General features: G+C 47.0%; 1 protein-coding gene across 2 annotated transcripts in view; it reads right to left on the reverse strand.

Moving 5' to 3' along the window:
* Positions 1–22,228, reverse strand: part of PPP6R1 (protein phosphatase 6 regulatory subunit 1) — a 327,149-nt gene that overhangs the window by 14,214 nt on the left and 290,707 nt on the right. For both annotated transcript variants that reach the window (XM_082274358.1, XM_082274359.1), the window contains 3 exons: positions 20,305–20,464; positions 8,956–9,056; positions 8,544–8,739 (listed from right to left, as the gene is read on the reverse strand). In XM_082274358.1, the coding sequence (XP_082130484.1) occupies positions 8,544–8,739; positions 8,956–9,056; positions 20,305–20,464 (457 nt within the window). The remainder of the gene's footprint in view (positions 1–8,543; positions 8,740–8,955; positions 9,057–20,304; positions 20,465–22,228) is intronic.

A 22,228-nucleotide genomic window follows, 5' to 3' on the forward strand; every position in this document is an offset into this window, starting at 1 on the left:
AGGATTTTACCGATCCTTGTAAGACAAAAATCCAGTTCTCTTTCGTTCATTGACGGACACAGCTCCATATCTTCTTGACCCTTGGGTCGTCCCAAAGCAGTGTCAACATGAGGGGTGGGAAGAACACAGCAATAAACAATCTTCCAAAAGGCTAAACGTAGCCAACCACGTAAAACAGGAGCTCAACCAGGAATAACTGAAGCTCACCTGACAAAAAAGTACACCCTCAAAGAGGACTAATCCTCTCCAACAACGGCTTGCAAACCCCTGCGGCCAAAAAAAAGCATCCACAGATGCCAACACATCCACCTTACAGAAGTGTGAACGGATGACCAGGTGGCCGCCTTGCAGACCTGCACCACTGATGACCGAAGGCCCAAAATGCACTAAGTGCCCTTGTAGAATGTGCCTCAACAGGGAAAGGAGGATCCTGACCCTTAATGGAATAGGCCTGCACCACCGTCTGCATAATCCACCTGGAAATGGTCCCAGCAGACGAGGCCAGCCCCTTACAGGGTCTATCTGTAAGGACAAATAGGCCGATTTTCGGAATGACTCAGTCGCCACCAGGTACACCCTGATTGCCTTACATTCTTTGGATGTGGTTTGAGCAATCTCTTTAGGGTTCTTAGGCTTAGGACACAAGGTAACACAATGCCTCTAAATGAAAATAGAGACGACCTTAGGAAGGAACGAATGGCAGGGACGAAGTACCACTTTATCCCTGTGAACCATCAAGTAAGGTGAAAGACAAAAGACAAGGTGCCAGCTCCGACACCCTATATGCAGAAGAAAAAGCCACCAAGGCAGCTAAATTCTGGGACAATGTAAGCAGAGGAATCTCGCAAATATTTTCCAACAGCGGTTACTGAAGAACCGACAACCCCCAAGTTGAGATCCCACGAGGGCAATGGAGCTCGCACTGGGGGAGCCAAGTGGCAAACTCCCTAAACAAAGGTGCGAACCACAGAAAGCGTAGCCAAAGGACAATGAAAGAAAACCACCAAGGCAGAACCTGGCCCTTGATGGTACCCCCAGGCCAGACGCGGGGGGTGAACCCCAAGAGATTCACATCCGCAAAGTATGCAATGGAAAATCTACCTAGAAGTAGATTTACTAGCTTACAGCAGCGTGGGAATCACTGATTCAGACAACCCTCTAGTCTTCAGCATCTGGCTTCTGACAGCCAAGCCATTAAAGCCAGCGACTGTAAAGCAAGATGGAAGATTGGCCCTTGAGCCAACAGATCTCCTCTAAGATCCCTTCTGCTTCGAGCCTACACTGGAGTCTTGGTAGAAGTTCTAGAAGGGGAAAGATGTATATCAGACTATACTGGTCCCAAAGGAGCCACCAGTGCGTCTGTGGCGTCGGCCAGAGGATCTTGAGACCGTCCCACAAACCCAAGCACCTTCCTGTTGAGATGGGAGGCCAACAGGACCGCCTTGGAAGTTCCCCACAGGAGACAACCGTTTAAACACCTCCAGAGGAAATTTCCTGTATATCGATCGGTAGTCTGGTTTCTTTTAGAGTCCAGACCCCCCCCCCAAGCACAAGCCATGCCAAAAAACACAGCACCTCGGACAGGCTCGCATACATGGTAACCACTGTCTAGTACAGTGGAAGGAAGATTCACCCTGCCGAAGCGCGAAGCCAACAAATCAGGGACCCTCTCATACCCCGGCTCAACAGGATCAGATTGTCTAGAGACTGTGGATTATTGCCCCACATGGCAAGAATCTCTTTGCAGAGGTCTCATGTGGACAGATTTTGGAACTCGTCCCATGGGAGGAACACCCTGGCTGAGGCCGAGTCCAGAACAGACCCAGATAGTTCAAGTAGATGGATGGAACCTAGAGAGCCAATACCTGGAAATGTAATTTCCAACCGAACTCCTGCAGAGTCCACACAGTAATCTCCCAGTTGTCCTTGAGAGCAGTCGGAGACTCTGCTCACAGAAGATCATCCAGGTACTCCAGTACCGCAATCCCCGGCTGATACAACAATGCCAGCACTTGCGAAAACCCGAGGGGTGGAGGTGAGACCTCTTGATAATGCTCCTCGCCCAAGGCAAGCGGAGGAAGCGTCGATGACCAACATATATCGGAATATCAAGGTAAGCGTTCTTAATATCGATAGAGGCCAGAAGATCCCCCCTAATGTAGGGATGCCACTACCTTACGAATGGACTCCATTCGAAACATCTGTACCGGCACAAAGCAGTTCAGAGCTTGAGGTCCAAGATTGGACGTACCTCGCTTTCCTTCCTGGGTCTGCATGAAACAAACGTTCCGATACGAAGATTGAAACAATCAACCCTTGTAGTACAAAGCCTTGCACCACCCACGAAGAGACCTCGCAGGTGGTCTGAGATAAACGCAGGTTGAAAGGAAAGAACCTCTCTGGAGGAGAAGACAAAAAACTCGATCTGGTAGCCGGACCGAATCAGCTTGTAGACCCACTGGCCTTGAATCAGGGTGGTCCATGAGTCCGGAAAGAAGTGAAGACGTCCTCCCCCAGATATGGGTGAGGGCCTCCCTTCAAGCAGTTCAAGCAGAAGAGGTTTTTGTCTGCAGGTCTAAAAAAGGACCCACTCTCGGCATACCAGACCAGGTCCTCATTCCAGGGAGGCTCCGAACAGGCGATTTCTCACAAAGGGAAGATCACATAAGGCCTTCTGGAAACTCTCGTCCGCAGATCAGCATTTTAGACATATCATGCGCCGAAGGATGACTGCGGTCACGGACAGCCCAGAGAGTAGCAAGGGAGCCGCATTCAGAGAGGCATAACAGACGAACTGCAACCCCTAGACCAACTAGTCTGCCAGCCTTGCAAAGGCAGGAGGAAGCTGTTCCACCTCCAGATCCTGCGACAAAAGCTTTGACCACTCGGGAAAGTCAGTGACACCAATGCTATGGTGAACACCGGCCTAAAGACCGAACCGGTCACAGTAAACATGTCTCGGCTCTTCTGTCAAAAGGATTTTTTTAAAACTGGAGATTCCTCCACTGGAATTGGGGTGGATTTATTCAGCCTGGAGATCTGAGAGTCCATCACAGGTGGGACTGCCCACGTACTCAACAGATTCCTCAAGGGATACAGTCTATCGAAACGCTTAGGCACCGTCATATTGCGTTTGGAAAACTCCACTGCTTAGCGACAATTTTGTCACAGTAAGCGGGAAAAAGAGAAGACCTTGCCGATTTAGAGGATTTGCAGGCCCTAAGGGGCTTTGCGCCTCTGACGCAGCTGCACCCCCCATGTTTAAAGTTTCCCACACTGATACAATCAGTGCATCCACCAGCGCCTCTTACATGTACATATGCAGTAAGAGGATTCATCCACACTGTCAAAGCACTCAAAGTGCGTGGACGCAGACCCAGTAAGGTCACTATATACTAAGCTCACCCTGAAAACATAAGCAGGTGATGCTGCCGACCTTAGTCATGCAAGGAGATTCTGGCTAAAAGTCCAAAAAGGAGCACTAGACCCCAAAAAAAAAGCAAAAGAGTCGCCGTCCATAGAGGACCTAATAGGACATAGCTCCCTTGAGGGGGAGGGGGGCGCCCGCCGGGACGCGCAGGCAGAGCACCCTCACCCATACAATAATGGCTGCTACTCTTCACTAAAAATGAAGCACCCCCACAGCGCCACCCGGTTCAAGGGAGGCGCCAGGCTGACCATATGGCCCAACAGGTGGTCTCAGGCCGCTGCCTAAATTTCAGTGGAGGCCCAGCCGCAATTACCTGGATTCAAAGGGAGAGAATTGGGGGCTTCAGTCAAACACACTGAGGCTGCCCCTCAAAGGTGGCTCCCAAAGCAGCCGCGGCCAAAATTTTTGAGGGCACCCAGCCGTGAGCGCTAGTGGAACCGACCCGACCACCCAGGGCAGCGGGGGGATGTGGTGGAATGAGGCAGATGCCCATCAGCAGCTCTATCCACTTGGTCAGCAGCTCAGACAGCTTGGTCAGTCTGTTCAAACATGACTGCGCACCAGTGCACAAAGCAAGGTCCATAAAGACTTGGATGAGCAAGATTGGGGTGGAAGAACTTGACTGGCCTGCTCAGAGTCCTGACCTCCACCCAATAGTACATCTTCGGGATAATTTAGAGTGGAGACTGCGAGCCAGGCCTTCTCGCCCAACATCAGTGCCTTCTGGAAGAATGGTCAAACATTCCCATAGACACACTCCTAAACCATGTGGACAGCTATTTACAGGTGTTTTTGTGCAGGCGTTTTTAGGTCGACAAGTGACCAATGGAAAAAAATAAAAAACGCCTGTAATCTGCCCAAAAAGAAGCTTGTGTACTTTTTTGAGCTTTGGGTGTTTTGCTTAAAACGTCAAAATGTTCAGATGTGAATAGAGGCCATTGAAATTAATAGGATTTGTCTTGTTGGGTGTTTTTTGAGCTGATTCTAGAGCAGAAAAACGCCCCAAAATGCCTACATGTGAAATTAGCCTAAAGCTGTTCTAGCTGCAAAGGAAGGGCCAACTCAATATTGAACCTTATGGACTATGACTGGAATGCCTTTTAAGTTCATGTTCGTGTAAAGGCAGGCGTCCCAATATTTTTGGCAACAGTGTAACTTTTACTTACATCCCCTTTGATTTCACCCCACACCCTGGGAACATGAGCAGACCTGTATCCACCCCATCTCCTGGTCCAAGTACACTCCCTATAGCCCTTAAACGTAAAGCGGAGTTCCGGCCTATTTTGCAACTTTAGTGATTCCTGGAGTGCTCGCTATGCTGATCAACAATTGGGCATTTTCATTTTTTTCGGGGGTCCCTTACCATATTTTCAGGGCATTTTTGATTGTACTTCCTCCATTTCCCCCCTGTGGCCACGGCCACCGACATCACTTCCGCCTTTGCATTGCATTCTGGGAGCTGTTTGTCATCACTCCCAGGAGACTGGAATCAAGAAGAACTCCCAGAACACTCCCTGGAATCAGGAAGAACTCCCAGAACACTCCCTGGAATCAGGAAGAACTCCCAGAACACTCCCTGGAATCAGGAAGAAGTAAGATTTTGACTAAAATCCAATACTGTACACCTTGTAAGTATGAGAATAGCAGGTCTGTAAAGGGCGATGGATTAGTATTATAGGGGTATTTTTATGTACAAAAGGTATTTGTGGCTGAAACTCCGCTTTAAGCTTCACCCTGTTGCACTCAAATTCTGCCACAGGCATCTAAACTAGTTTTTATTTAAACATGACTCTTCCAATAATGCCTTGGAATCCACTCTTTGATGATATTTTACAAAGAACACCTCCCAGGACATCTCTCATTTCACAGTATAGGAAACTCGCATAGCAGTAATTCAGGGACAATGCAAAAGCCTTACCCACTTGCATTTACAAAAATAAAAAGTGAAGGCTATGCAAAATTCACTTGAAAATAAACAATCAATTAGAATCACACGTTTTAAGCAACTGTTTTATGATAAATGCGACAAAACTCACTACACACAAGGCCAAAGATAAAAACAGGTACTTACCACTTCCATCCATCCTGTAGAGCACAAATCTTTCACCCGCTCCATACCAACCTGTACAACAATCCGGATATCCCCCATAACCCCCCCACCTCCTGACTTTCTACAGAAAATACACCAATACCTCATACAGCTGTATGTCCATGATTTCTGCCTCAGAATTTCTCCACAAATAAGCCCCAGGACCAGATGGGCTACCCTAATCATAGTATAAAACTTTACTTCCCATAATCTTACCGCACGTGGTAAAGTTATTTAACAGTCACCCATACCAAGGGATATGCAATCATTTCATAGTCATCCCTAAGCCAGGCAAAGATCACATTCTCTGCTGTAATTATAAAGCAAGAGTCTTATCACAATTATTTTTTTTACTACATTTTTAGTGCAAAGGCTGAACAAAATCTTACTACCTATAGTCCACAAAGACTAACTCAGCTTTATCCCTTTTTTACAAGCTATGGATAATGCCAGAAACGTTATTGACCTCATCAAACTTGTCAAGAAAACGAAGAGGTCTTGATATTGAAAAAGCCATCAAAAGGCTTAGCTGACCTTTTCTGTTGACCTCCTCAAATATCTTAGCACGAAAGGCCTATATTTGTGTGCGCTCTCTCACTTGTATTCTTGATTTATGCACTATATTGTACCTCTTAACTCTTCACCAAATTAAACAAATGAGACCGGAATTATCTTTTCCCCCTATTCTTTTTTACCACGTACAGAACATTTAGCGACCCATATTAAACAGAACACTGAGATTCACGGATAGCTAGTCCAAAGCAGAGAATTTAAGATCTCCCACTTTGCAGCGAACATTCTCATAGCATTAAAGTGGATGTAAACCCTCACATATACCCAGTGAAGTGAATAGCCTCAGATGATACACAGATGAAACAAATCCTTCTACATAGGTTTTACCTGTATATCTGCAGTCTTACCTTTTCTACACTCTTTGAAAAGTACAGATCATGTTAGAAATCTTTCATCCTCTTTCAGCAGTGGGTGGGGAGCCTGGGCTTCCACTGTTTGAGAGCTGATTGGAGGAAAGGCAAAGCTGTAGTCTTAATAGACAAGCTCTCTGCTAATCTCCCTCTAAACACCCTCCCTGACTCAAATTTTCAGCTATTGTTAGCTCATGTGTCAGAGAACTTGTCAGAAGTGACCCTGCTATTAACAGAGCAACAAAGCACCAGAGAGAAATGGCACACAGAGCTTTGGAGAGAGCTATAAGTAAACACTACAGATATTTGTGCCTAGGTCAAATTTCATGAATGGGGTTTACAACCACTGTAACCCAAATGCATATCACACTCCCCAATCGACTTAATGCACTTGAATTACAATATATAGTTCACAGTCTGGTAACAAAATTGATAATTCAAAAACCAAAACTCTCCCCCTTAATATGTCCCACAAACACTACATTGTCTATCTCAAACCTTACCATATACTGTACCTGAAAAACCTCACTTAAAAATTTAGGGGTAAAGCTTACCCTCACTTAAGACACTTTACAAAGAAAACATGCCACTTTAGCGCAACATTAAAACACTTCTCTCCCAAAGCAAACCACATTTCTCCTCCTTTGGTCGCATAGTATCCATGAAGATAACTCTCTTACCAAACGATCTATAGGTGACACTACTAATCCCCAAAGCCACCCCTCACCTCAAAAAGCTACAAGGTGACCTAAAAAAATTTAACTTGGAAGGACAAAACACCACAAGATTTACAAATCAGTTCTTTGTCCCTCGTAACCAGAGTGCCCTAGCTTTTCTGAACATCTCCAGTTATTACTTGGTTGCCCAGTGAAGAGCCCTGGCCCCCTGGTCTGCTCTACACTTCTACAACCGTTGGACTGAGGTAGAGAAACTGAAATGCACCTATCCAACCTTACTATGATGTGGAGCAGCGGTGCTGCTATAGCCACATCTAGCTTACTCAGCCCAACTGTGTTCCTCTGATTTGTATGGGGTCATGAAAAAAATAACATCCCCTCACAACAAATGCCTCCTTAGTAAACTCCCTTCTCTTTAACCCCAACATTACTGACAGCCTGACTTCATGGATGTCTCGATCATGCCCTTATTTCACTTTGGGACATCTGGAGGATGTCAGAACCAGAATTTTACTATCCTTTCAAGATCTCCAAAAAGACACATGACCTCCATAAACAAGCATTCTACGGGTACTTACAAAACTGTCACTACGCTCAATCGCTGATCAATACAATACAATTCCCTACTGACTAATTTTTCTAGGTAAATACAGTTGGTATGGTGTTTTTGAGGTGATGTGCAGTGCTTTTTGACCTCCAAACATTGATGCCACAGCATCCAAAGAGTTCAATTTTGGTCTCATCTGAACAGACTATATTCTCCCAGTATTTCACAGGATTTTCTAAATGTTATGCAGCAAACTTTAAACAAGCTTCAACATGCTTTTTCTTCAGCAATGGTGTCTTGCGTGGTGAGCATGCATACAAGGCCATGGAGGTGGAGTGCATTACTTATTGTTTTCTTTGAAACAATTGTACCTGCTAATTCTAGGTCTTTCTGAAGCTCTCCATAAGTAGTCCTTGGCTCTTGGACAACTCTTCTACAAAAATGTTTTAACTCCTGTCGGAAATCTTGCGAGGAGCACCTGGTCATGCCATCAATATGTTTCACAACAATGAGTTTGCGAAGGTCTTTAGAAAGCGCTTTGCTTTTATGAGATGTTTCTTGTGTGATACATTAGTAACGAGACACCTTTTTATAGTGATGTGGTGAAAATTTAAATTCAATAGCTCCTTTAGAAATATATCTAACTAGAAAAATGGTGACGTATTCAATACTTATTTTACCCGTTGTATGCCTGAAATGTATGCCTTTACTTGTATGGTTCACCTCTTATGTTGCAGCTTATGATGTATGGCTTGTAAACTTCACACTTACTATTGTACCTGGGATTATCACAAAAATTGATAAAGGTCAGTTATCAAAAAAAAAAAAAGCCTTATATAGTTTAGCAGGTAAGAGACATGTAACAATGCATAACTACCTGTCATTCTCTTGCACCACTATTTCACTCTGTGTCACGTGTTCATCTGTTTCTCCATTCAAAGTTACCCTGCTTGTTGTTTCGACATTAGGCCCAAGACTGGAAGATTCTGCTAATGTACTCGATTCTGCAGAACACTGGGGGGTGTCTATACTTTCTTGAACATTATGCGTGGAAACTGAGGTCTCTTTGGTTTCTAGATGGAGAGAAAAAAAATTCAGCATATTAAAAATATTAAGCCCATCAAAACCAGGGTTTCTGGTTTAGGACTTTGTAAAACTGGCCTAATATATCAAATCTGGATGCCATGTTAATATTTAGCATTTGAGACATCATAAAAGTTGAATTTATTAATACCTGAAAATTGCTTCACACAGACAGAAATAAGATATAAAAAAATAAAAAAACTTACCTTCTTTAACAGATTTATCAAATTCACGGTCACTAATTACTTCCTGAGTTAAAGGTTTTTCTGCTTCTACATGCACATCTACTGTGGTTGCTGTGTGTGGACTGTTGAGGAAAAAAGAATACAAGAATAAAAAAAAAAAAAAAAAAAAAAAGATAAAACAAAAGCTATATTGCGAATGGTATTTTTATAATATTGCGTTGCTCTCCTGATTTCCCTTAGGCTTAGGTTCATGTCTTCGCAGTTCCTGGATGGTGTGTTTGAGCGGTCACAGCAAACTATTAATTTGAATTGGCTGTTGTATGCATGGAAAAGGGTCCGAACCCGTCTCCAAAAAACAACTGCAAGCTGCACAGAACCGCATGGTGCTGCAGCACATCATACAGTTTTGCATGCCCAAAAATGCAACGCGTGTTCAGATGTGTGGGGTGCCATTAGGAAATAATGGCATACCTGCGCATCTGCTAAAGAGCACCATGTTTTGGCTGCAAGAATGCATGCAATTTACATGCGTTCCCACACATGCAACAGTGTAAAAGCTAGCCTTGGGGCTTGTTTACACCTGCACTGATCTATGCAAAACGATCCACAGCTGATTGCTTTTTACACAACAGTGTAGGTGCAGCTGACAAGCATTCAGGAGGTGATACTGCTGCCTCCTGAACTGAAAATAAAATGCGGTTTTCATTTGGGTGGATAATGGGAATTTTGTACTTATTGTAAAATCCATTTCCCTTTCGTTCATCGACGGACACAGCGCTCCATAAATCATAACTAGTGGGTTATATTGCCTCTTCCAGGAGTAGATAGAAAAACAACTGGCCACGCCCATGGGCCATCCTCAGCAAGTATATAACCCCCTCTCTCTGCTCTAGGTTATCAGTTTTGTTAGTAGCAAGCAGTATTAGAAGTATCAGAACTCCATAGATGAGTGGGTGCAGTGTCCGTCAAACCCAGAGAAATGGATTTTATGGTAAGTACAAAAATCTAATTTTCTTTCGTTCATCAATGGACACAGTGCTCCATAAATCATAACTAGTGGGACATCCAAAAGCAGTTCCAAAATGAAAATGAGGGGTGAGGATAATAACCCAAGGCTAAACATAAGAGCCCTTAACCAGGACACAGGAGTCCAGTCTGAAAAAAATTAGATTTTTTACTTACCGTAAAATCCATTTCTCTGATTCCACTGACGGACGTAGCTGCTGCTTTAAATCATAGACGGATGGGTAATAAGCCCTCCCACTAGGAGTGACCAGGTAGAGCCAAAGGTTTTGACAGGCCTGGGGGTGGGGGTTAAGAGAATATGCCTTCACCACCGTCTGTCTGATCCATCGAGAGATGGTCACCGCAGACGCAGCCTGACCCTTACAGGGTCCATCCGTATTCACAAACAGAGTCCGACTTACAAAAGGACTCAGTCTCCAGATACACCCGTATCGCCCGAACCACATCCAAGCAATGCAAGGCAATTTCCTTAGGATGTGAAGGTTTCGGACAGAGTGACGGAAGCACTATGTCTTCGCTCAGATGGAAGCCTGTGAAACCACCTTAGGAAGAAATGACAGATTAGGCCGTAACACTACCTTTTCCGTGAGTGTTACCAGATAAGGAGAGTGGCAAGATAGCACCGATAGTTCAGAAACCCTGCGTGCAGAGGTGATAGCCACCAAAAAGGCAATTTTCTGCGACAAGGTGAGCAAAGAAATGTGTCATATGTTCTTGAAAGTTTTCTGAAGAACCGATAGAACCAAATTAAGGTCCCAAGGAGGTAAAGGAGACCTCCTGGGGGGAGCCAAGTGGCGAACCCCCTGAAGAAACATACGAATCAAAGAGTGCCTAGCCAAAGGGCGTTGGAAGTACACAGCCAAGGCCGAGATCTGACACTTAAAAGGGTGCCCAACGCCAAATGTTGGTCAACCCCTTTCTGTAGAAAGGTCAGGATCCTGCTGATTGCAAAGGATCTAGGATGCAGCTTCAGCGATTCGCACCAATCAATGTACGCTTTCCACGCACAATGATAAATCTTCCGAGAAGTGGACTTCCTAGCCTTGAGTAAGGTAGAGATCACAGAATCGGACAGAACCCTGTCCTTTAACACCTTGCTCTCAACAGCCAAGACTTTAAATCCAGCGACTGTAAAGCAGGATGGAAGATCGGACCCTGAGATAGAAGAGGACTTCCCGCAGAGGAAGTGTCCACGGACCTGCGACCTTCAGCCGAATCATGTCGGCGTACCAGGATCTCTTCACAGGTAACTTCACAGGAGGTAGAAGTACCTTTACCGAAGCTGAATCTAGGATCATCCCTAGATACTCCAGTCTGGTTGTTGGAACCAGTGCAGATTTCTGAAGGTTGAGATTCCAACCGAACTGCTTCAGAGTGAATGGTCACCTCCAAATTCCGTTCCAATGTCACAGATGAGTCCACTCGGAGAAGATCGTCCAGGTACCCCAGAATCGCTACTCCTCTGTCATAGAAGAGCCAGGATAGGGGCTAACACCTTGGTGAAGACCCTGGGAGCAGAGGCGAGACCAAATGGTAACGCCACAAATCGGAAATGGTCCTTGCCCACCGCGAAGCAGAGGAATCGTTGATGACCCTGGCAAATAGGGACATGGAGATAGGCATCCTTGATATCGATCGAGGCCAGCAGGTCCCTCTGATGCAAGAACGCCACCACTGACTGTAGGGACTCCATGCAAAATTTCTGGATGGACACTATTTGCCCTCCTTCCGTGGAACGGCTAACAGGTTCGAATAGAACCCTCGAAAGCGTTCCTGATGAGGAACTGGTACAATCACACCTTGTGACAGCATATCCCGAATCGTTTACTGCAGGCCCGCAAGGCGGTCTGGGGACAGCTGAAGATTGGAGGGGAAAAAAAAAAATCTGTCTGATGGACGGGAATGAAACTATCTTGTACCCGGACTGAATTACCTCGTGGACTCATCTGTCGTGCAACAGTGAGGTCCAAGGATCCGGGAAGAAACGGAGACTTCCCCCAACCCCTGAAGTGGGTGGGGGCGCCCCTTCAGACAGAAGGGGTCTGCTTGGAGGTGCTGGCGGTAGAGAATTTCGGCTTACCAGCCCACCGTTTCTCTGATGCTTTTCTGCCCAAAGTCTGTTTGGTTTTCTGCGATACGGTCGCATGAAAAATACGCTTCTGGGCTGTAAAGGAAGGACCTCGCTTACGCAAGGGAGACTTACCCTTAGTCAAGTGAGGAAGGAGTGTGCTCTTTCCCCCAGTGACCGTCTTGATCAAGTCATCCAAGGAGGAACCAAAAAGGCGATCACCCTGAAAGTGAAGATTTGCCAAAAGCTTCTTGGAAGCCTGGTTGGCCGACCAGGACTTTAGCCAGATCGCAAGTCTGATGAGCACACTTACCACTGACGCTCTGGCCGCAAGCGGAAGAACATCCAGGTTAGCATCGCATACAAATTGCAGAGTCTGCGATAATTGGTCAGCGAGTTCCAGGGCAGATGACAGTAACAGGGTTACCGTCAGTGCCTCTCTCAGAGCCTTTACCCATTCAAACAGTCTGAGAGACTAGAATGGTAGTCAGGGCAGGCCTGAGAATAGATCCCACTACTGTATACAGGTGGCAGGATAAGACCTCAATACGTCTGTCCACCGGATCAGGGAGAGATGAGGATCCTGCCACTGGTAAAACCGTGACCTTGTGAATACCGCATATCTGAGGCGACTTCTATAGGGGACCCCCCACTAAAAGTGTCCCTGGGGTCCGGAGCCCAGGGTAGGGAGAGGTCAGGGTAAGAGGGGGAAGGTCCCAGGTGACCCCTTATAGTGGAGGAGGGTGGTAGGAGGTATGGGTACCCGAGGGTCCTACTCACCTATGGAGGAGCCCACGTCCGCCCCAGGCCCGCTAACCAGACGGGGGGACTGTACTTACCGGACCACGACCACGCTGCTGAGGGTGGGCGTCCATCCTGACAGACTGCACCGCAGTGAGGGCGCTGTCGGCCAAGGGGCACGCTGCGATGCTGGCTTGCCAGGTGTGCGTGTGTCCCGGCGCGGTGTTTCACCCGCAGGCCAGTCCCCGTTCGTAGGACTATAGTCGCTATGGAGACCCAGCGCGGAGCTACGGTCTGCAAGCGCTCGCTGGCACAAACTGGGAGATCGTAAAGGGTCTCATATAGCCAGTCCGAAACCCAACCGGCAGTCCACAGGAACTGGAGTCAGCAGCAACAAAAATAAAATAAAAAAGGTTCCCTTTAAGACATTTAAAACAGAGCTAGGACAAAAAGGTCCCAGCAGGGTGCTGTTTGGCCACTCCTTAGACCAGGCAGCTAAAACTGAAGATGCAATGGTGAGGCCAGGGTGTCAAAGCCTTTGGCTCTACCTGGTCACTCCTAGTGGGAGGGGCTTATTACCCATCCCTCTGATTTAAAGCAGCAGCTACGTCCGTCGCTGGACGAAAGAGAAATAAAAGTTTAAAGAAAAACACCCCTCAAAAGGGAACAGCCCCTCTTAAACAGCAGCCTGCAAAACTTTGCGGCCAAAAGAAGCATCCACAGATGCCAAAGTATCTACCTTTTAGAATTTTGTAAAAGAATGCACGGACGACCAAGTAGCCACCTTGCAAACTTGCGATATTGAAGCCTGATGATGGAAGGCCCAAGAAGCACTCAGCACTCGAGTAGAATGCGCCATGTCAGGGAAAGGTGGAACCTGACCATTAATGGAATAGGCGGCCTGAGTCACTGTCTGTCTGATCCATCTGGAAATGGTAGCCGAAGAAGCAGCCAGCCCTTTTCTTGGTCCATCTGTAACCAGAAAAAGCGAGTCTGACCTCCGAAAAGACTCAGTAGCTGCCAGATACACCCGAATCGCACGAACCACATGCAAGGTATTCAAAGCAAATTCCTTGGGATGAGCCGGCTCGGGACACAAGGAAGGCAACACAATGTCCTCACATAAGTCAGAGACAACTTTGGGCAGGAATGATGGACAGGGACGAAGAACCACTTTATCCCTAAGGACCACAACAGGATAATGCACTAAATTTAAATCCCATGGCAGCAAAAGAGACTGTACGGGTGGAGCCACATGTCTAACCCTCTGAACAAAGGTATGAACTAAAAAGAGTGCGTGTCTAGGGGGTCCCTTAAAGAAAATTGCCAGGGCAGACACCTGGCCCTTGATGGTATTCAAGACCAACTTCTGATCAATGCTGTGTTGAAGAAAGGTTAAGATCCGAGCCACAGAAAAGGATCCAGAATGCGCGCCAATCAACTCACACCCAGAAATGTACGATTTCCATGTACGATGGTAAATCTTGCTTTAAGACGACTTCCTCGCCTTTACCATAGTAGGGATCACTGATCCAGACAGACCTCTATTCCTCAGTATCTGGCTTTCAAAAGCCATTAAAACCAGCGACTGCAAAGCAGGATGGTAGATTGGCCCTTGGGACAACTGGTCTTCTCTGAGAGGAAGCCACCAAGCAACATTTACAGCCACCAGGATGATTGGAAGAACCTCGCTCTTCATTCTATGCAGGAACTGCATTAGAAGCCTTAGCCGAGGATGATACTGGCCTTACCGTGGCCCTTGGGACACCTCCGGCGTCTGTCAGAGGACCCCGTGACCTCATCACAAACTTCGGTATCCTACTGTGGAGCTAAACCTGCTAAAGAAGCTGCATGTAAGACTGTGCAAACAGAACTGTCTTGAAGGTGGATACCACCAGACTCGGAACCTGTATGCAAAATGGGGGAGAGCACTATCTGTGTGACAGCAGCCAGTGAATCACAGCCCATGGTACCTGAAGTTTGTGAAGAGGAAGGACCACCCTGGTCAGAAATAGAATCAGACCTAGGTAAATAAATTCCCTGGACAGAGATAGGGGGGACCTTAGGTAGTTCTGACATCACCTGAACCTTTGCAGGAAATAAATCTACACAAAGACTCAGGACCTAAAAAACATGAAAAGGACAAGCTTTGTCCCCCTTTCTGGGTACCCCCAAAAGAAACATTTTGCGGATCTCCTTGACGCCCACCAAGAAAGTCCATGGGGCCGGAAACCAGCGCAGATGTCCCCCCACCCAAATAATGGGCAGATCTTTATGCTGAAGGAGTCTTGTCTGCTGGTCCTCTAGGCTTACCAGACCAAGGTTGCTTGGAACCTCCCGGGGAAGATTTAAAAGATGTATTTCCTTTATTCTCCTCAGAAGCAAGAAAGAATTTTCTATGGGCTGAGAAGGAGGGCCCCCATCTATGACGAGGCTCTTTCCCTTTCCTTGACTGTGGCAGGAGGAAGGTACTCTTCCCCACCATGATACCCCTAAAAGATGTCATCAGGGCTGGACTGGCCTACCGGGAAATTTCCAGGTAGGCCTGCAAGTCCTCCTGCCCTGGGGCTGGTTGATCATCAATAGCACCTGAAAAAAAAAAAAAAAAGGAATCATCCTCACCGCAGAGAACACAAAGTGCGTGGACGCAGACCCAGTAGAGTCGCTCGATGCCAAGCTCACCCTGATAACATAACAAGCAGGGGAGGTCGTTGACCACAGTCCCACAAGGAGACGCTAGCTAAAGTTCCACAAAAAAAACCCTATTAGACCCAAGTGTCGCCCACGATAAATGACATAAAAAGGACATAGCCCCTGTAAAGGGGAAGAGGGGGCCGCCGTGACAGAGATGTGCAGGCAGAGTACTCCCACACAACAATGCCCCCACTGGGGGGTGCCAATCTGCTGCTCTATCATCCCGGTCAGCAGCTCAAAAAGCCTAGTCAATAGCTCGGTCAGCAGCTCGGTCAGCCAGACGAGGCCTAAATTTGGGGCCTGATCGGGTCGCGAGTCCGCGGTCAGCGAGGAGCTTGGACAGCCTGGTCAGCCACTCAGACAGCCAGCTCCGTCAGCCGCGGCCTAAAGTTTTTGGCCCCATCCGGCCGCGTGAGGCATCAGCCGGTCAGCTTGGTCAGACACCTCATCTCGGTCAGGTACCTGGACAGCCGTGAATAGGCCACAAAGCCGCAAACTAAATTTTCAGCCCGACCCAGACCTGCAAATGAAGAAACATCCGCTCCCCCCTAAGCCTATACTTACCGCAGGGAGCCATAAGGACATCCCTGTCCCAGTCACTAACCCCCAGGGGGCCAGAAACTTACTCAAAAACCCCCGAGTGTGATCCCGACAGCCCAGTCAGAAACAACCGCATCCACCCCCCTTACTGGAGAGAGTGGTAAAGCCAGCTCCTACCTAACCCGGGGAGGGGGGGCAAAAGACCACCTTGACTGTTAGAGGGGCTGGGGGAAATGGAAGGGAACCCGAGGGTCTGACCATCCCAAGGAGGGGCCCACATCCCCCCCAAGACACTACTCTCAATACCAATGACAATCGGGTGGGCACCACCCTGTACAGATTACCTCCCGACTCGGGGTGGGGGTGCTGACAGCCAAGGGGACGCTGCGACTCAGGCCGAACCAGGTCGTATGTGTCCCAGCGAGGTTTCACTCGCAGGGCCAGCCCCCATCCATTGGGGCTCTGTCGTGGCGAGGTCTAAGGCGGGGCTATAACCTACACACGCTCGCTGGCCGGACTGGGAGACCTTAAGGATAAAAAGAGGGAAACGGAGCGCCTCTAAGTGCAGTATGTTTAATCCAGGAATACATACAGAATATAAAAACTCACATGGGGTACATGGTATTGGGCTCGAAAAGGCTGGTGCCGGGAGGTGGTAGTGGAGTCCAAAGTCCAGTGACCGAAGATGGAATGCAGATGGAAGCTAGTGGAGGAGGTAGGACGACGAACAAGGCCGGCCGTTGTCTTCGGGGATCCACCTACTTCCGCGTGTCAGACTGGAACGCAGCGTATCGCCGCGTGACGTCACCAGGACCAGATGGAGAACACGGCGCGTTTCAGAGCATGCGCCAAGCTCTCAACGTGCATGCGGGCTCTTTTTTCAAGTGTACCCCTACACAACCCCCCACACAACCAATCGCCTTAAAAGGGCAGATCAATGAGAGCTTTCTTAGAGGTTTGGTCTGCGGACCAATTCTTAAGCCACAGCATGCGCCTAATCACCACTGCATGAGGACTCGGGGGCATACAATGCGATTAGAGGAGAAGCGTTTTAACCTCAGGCAACGTGGGGGGTTCTTTACTGTTAGGGCTACAAGATTGTGGAATTCTCTACCACAAGAGGTGGTTTCTGCGGGTAGTATGGTGGCTTTCAAAAGACTATTGGACGTGCATCTCAAGGATCAGAACATTCAGGGGTATGTGAGATGATTACAGCCACACACACCTACACAGGTTGAACTGGATGGACTATTGTCTTTATTCAACCTCACCTACTATGTAACTATGTAACTGCTGAAACAAAGTTTGGAGAGCACAGGAGCTGTATCCAAAGCTGCATCACAAATAAATTGCAGCCCATGGACCAACTGGTCCGCTAAATCAACATAAGCAGTGGGGACCTGCTCACCCCCCAGGCCCTGGAGCAAAAGCTTGGCCCATTCATTTAGGGTCTCGGAAACCAGAACAGAGGCAAAGACTGGCCGCAATGCTGAACCAGCCATAGTAAACATGCTGTGTGCCACACGGAAAGGGCAGAGGGATTCCTCTACTGGGATCATGGTTGCTTTATTCAACCTGGAAACAGGGGGGTCACTTAAAATCTACTCCTCAAAAGGGTAATGTACAGCAAAACCTTTGGGGACCACAAAGGGTAATTTTAGTTGTGCCCATTCCTTACAGGAAAACCTGTGAAAATAAGGCACATAAAGGAAAAAGCCTTTGGAGTACGATGCGACTTATGCGTACAAAAACAACATAGCCACGTCCGTGTCTACATCAGCCGCTCCTCCATCTTTAAAGTCTAAATCACTGAATTGATAAGTGCGCCTACCAGCAGTTTTTCACTTGCTGCTGCGACCATGGATGAATCATCCTTACTAAGGGGGTGTAATATTAGTCCCCTGGATGGGCTACATCCACAGCGGCATCAGGCTCAGAATCAGATGAGACAGACTGAGCAGGGGAAGGCGGGGGGACGCTTCCTCCTGGGCCTTTGCCCAAACGCCACTGCCACCTGGGACTAAGAACTGCAGGACGTCAGTGTAACATAGGAAGCTGGGGTTCCGAGGGACCTGCCATCTCCATGAGGGGGTCAGTGGGGGAGATGTGACCCTGAGGCTCCATAAGGAAAGGAAGACCTTGCAGTATTAATAAAAAAAAAAAAAAAAAAAAAAAACAATCTTTTCATACCTATCAGCAAAGAGAAAGATAACAGGGACCCCCAAAGACTAACCCTACCGACCAGAGGAGCGTTGAGAATTCAAAACCAGCATCATCATGGACACTATCCCTGTTAATTTGTCCCAGGCACAGGAAGAGGAAACTAAGGAGAAAGAGGAAACTAAGGAGGAAGAGGAGGAGCTTTGGCATCTCCACGAGGCTTCAGTTGTCTCCAGCATCCCCCAGACTAAGGGAATATGGCCCCCGTGACATCTGCCTTCACAAACAATGCCGCCAACACGAGACCAGCTGGACTAAGGGAAAATTACCCCCGTTACATCATCCGGCTTCCCAAACATGGCCGCCAACCAGAGACCAGACAGACTAAGGGAAATTGGCCACCATCAGCTACAAACACTGAAGCATGCTGCCAGGATCTTTCCCTGCACCCTCTGCAAGCGGACCCCCCCCCCGAAGATAGGACACAAGTTTAGGGGATTGACTGCTGTACACTCTGCCCCGGTCTCTGCACTGGGACCCCCATGCACTATACCCACACTGCAAACAGCAGAGTATGCACCTACACTGGGACCTCTCCAGACTACCAGGGCCGGGAACCTGCTATCCCAGGACCCTTACAGAGTGGGGATAGCAGGGGGTGACCCAAGGGGTCTCTGCTGCATTCTCTGACCCTCACCAGACTCTAGGTCCAGACAGGGGGGGAATGGGAGTGGGAGTGGGAGTGGGGGAAGCCCAGCTCAGTGAGGAATTTAAGGATGGGAGGAGAGAACCTGCAGGCAGGTCCGACCGTTCCTGGAGGTTACCCGTGTCCTCCCCAAAGAAAACCACCAAAAGGGGAGGGGGGACTGTACTTGCCCTTCTATGGTAAGGGTAACACTCCAGACAGAACTTCTCGTCAGCAAAGCAGGGAGCGGTCGGCCAAGGGGCCGCTGCAACTCAGACCAAAGCCCGGTCGTATGTGACCCTGCGAGATGTTTAACTCGTGGGCCAGCCTCTGTCGGTGAGGCTATGTCGCGACCGACCTAGGGCGTAGCTCCAGTCTGCACGTGCTAGCTGGCTGGGCTGGGGGGACCACTGGATATAGATTATCCAGCCCGTCACGCAGCCCGGCAGTTAACTGTAGATCTCAAGAGAGAAAAACAAAAAAAAAAAATGCAAGAAAGGAGAAAATTTCTAGGACCAGAGATCCCAACCGGGAGCCTAAGTCCTTACTCCTGACAGATTAAAACTGATTACTTAGAGCAAAGAGGGGGGTTATATACCAGCTGAGGACGATCCATGGGCATAGCCAGGTGTTTTTTGTTCTGCCTAGTCCTACTCTTGGAAGAGGCAATATAACCCACTAGTTATGATTCATGAAGCGCTGTGTCTGTTGATGAAGGAAAGAGAAATATGTTTTGACGCAGGGTAAAGCATCACAGCAACCCTTCCCACTAGGGAAAGAAAGCACCAAGGGTTATACTCACAGTCTGGCCAGCATCTAACCCAGGGGAGACGATGAGATAAACTTACATCCTCAAATTCACACACTTAGGATGGGGGTCATGGGCATAATGTTGTGGATTACCGCTGCCCTTGACTAGTATAGGGCCCTTCAACCAACGCAAAGCATTGCATGTGCCGAGGAGAGCACCTAAACAGAATACAGTGGCCAAAGCAAATTTACAGGCCAGCTTTATGTCTTCTCTGGAGGAAGCGGTGTAAGATGCCGTTTTAGCCACAACACAGAAGTGGACAAAATTTGGTAAGCTCCAGTACATTTGGTAGAGGATACATCCAAAATATACTAGCAAAGAACTGAGGGTTACTGGGAATGGGAGGGGGTATATGGGGTCCTCACAGCTTTTTATTTTGCCAGTGTCCAATTACCTGAAAGTACCTGCCTATGTTCCAGTAATCTCTGAATCTGCCTGTGTCCTGTACTGTAGGATCAAGAAATATGACTTTTTTTTACCACTTTTAGAATGGAGGTTATAAAATGATGTTGGGGTGCTATCGTGATAGCTCTGAGAAAAGGACATTTTGTGAAACAAAACTCCAGTGGAGTTGGGCTTGTAGATATCTGCTCACTGAAAACAAATTACTTTATATACAAAACATTTTAGTATAAAATTGCACACCTCATTTGTTTACTGAGATCTGTAAAGTCTGCCCAGCCTTCGTCACAATTATTAGTTGAGGTTCCATCCCATACAGATGACCCAGTATCTGCAGAGGTCACAGAGGGGTATGATGAGGCATCTGGGGCTGTGGAATCAAATGAAGCTGTCCAGGTAGGCCCTGTAGAGTAATATATAGAGGAAAATAGGCATCAAAATGTTTTCATTAAATATGAAAATGATCTTACAGAGCATACAGTGTTCAAAAGTTACAGTCCAGTATCTTATTAAAAAAACAAAGTATTCAAAAGTTGACATATTGTATAGGTTATTGATCCACAAATGCATATACTGCCCAAGGCCTATATGGGACAGGGTAGATCCTAAGAACTATCACAAGCCTTCACTGCATTAATAGAACGAAGTATCACTAGACTGGAGCTGGACCAAGCAGACTGAATTACATTGAGGGTCAGAGTGCTGTTATCCCTGATTTCACTCATAGTTTTAAACTCCATCGGGTCTGTATGTACTGTACAAGACTGAGTTTAAGGGATGATTCGGTCAACCAGAATTTCAGAAAACAGTTTAAGGTGTACATAAAAAAGGGCAATGGGGCAGGCACTAGGCATTGGTTTGGATCCCTATCTTCTTTAAGTATAACAGTAATATGGACCTGGAGGCAGTCTGATGGTAAGGCGCGATCATTTAAGATAGAATGGTTGGTAGAGAACTGTGGGGACAGGCATAGTAGAAGTAATGTAAAAAGGAAGGCCTGGGGCATTTCTCATCAATGGTTTCTAAGCTGTGACCCTTTACTTGCTTTTTTTCTGTCCCTTGGGACACTATTCCTTCCTCTGACACCAATGAAGGGGCACTATTCCTCCCAATGACAGGACACTTAATTCCAAATGATGGGGCACTATTCCTCCCACTGATACCAATTATGGGTCATTATTCCTCCCAATGATGGCACACTATTCCTACCACTGACACCACTATTTATCCGACTATTACCAATGATGGGGTACTATTCCTCAACACAGGGGTGTGGTGTATTTTTTTTTTTTTTACTCCCCCTGGCCACCAAGCCTGAGGCATTAGCTACTCCCACTGGCCCCAGTCTAAAGTCGAAAGGAAAGTAAACTAGCTCTTTGTTTAGAATGCTTAGAGACCTCTGCTATATATGCTATGGTGTGTTTTAGCTTCCAGCTGTAATGGGAATTTCCAGCTTGTCTCGCTCTGATGGGGGTAGAAAAAGCATACCAGATTTCCAGAGGTAGACCGTTATTTTTACTGTGGAGGGGTGTCAAATAAATCTTTGTTTTTTATGTTTAAGAGATCATGGTAAAAAGCCTTGAATTTCTTCTGCTATGTCTATATGAGTATTTAATTTGTTTCATATCTTTATGATCTGAGGTATGATTTTCTTTTCTAGGATTGTTTATGTACTCGTAAAGAGTAGTTCTACTCCTAGGGCGGATGCTTTTTATTCTATATTTAAGAAGCGAATCATGTTTATTTCTCAGGAAGTTTATTGTATACCTTGCTTGCAAATTATTTTTAATGTTGGGTTTCTGCTAGGTTAGATAACATCTCCTGTGATGACATATGTACGGAGCTCCCACATGGTGAGAGGAGTGGCTACTGGATCAGGATTTTAGGAGAAAGTAATCAAATTTGGTGGTGACACGAGACATGACTATGGGACCTTGGAAAAAAGACTTCAGTTTCCGGAAGGTGGTTTAGGATATTAGGGTGTCAGAGTCAAAGTAAATGCATCAGGGACTTGTGAGATATGAGGATAGTGCCAATTTCTGTGTTAGGGGACAAAAAAACGGAATTTTTGTAAAATCTTACCTGTAAAATTCCTTTCTCTGAGTCCTCCGACAGTCGCCGCCTCTTCATATTCGTCACATATGGGGGTATTAGACTTTGCTCCGAA

Source organism: Pelophylax lessonae (assembly GCF_965119305.1).
Source record: "Pelophylax lessonae genome assembly, chromosome: 12".
NCBI lineage: Eukaryota > Metazoa > Chordata > Amphibia > Anura > Ranidae > Pelophylax > Pelophylax lessonae.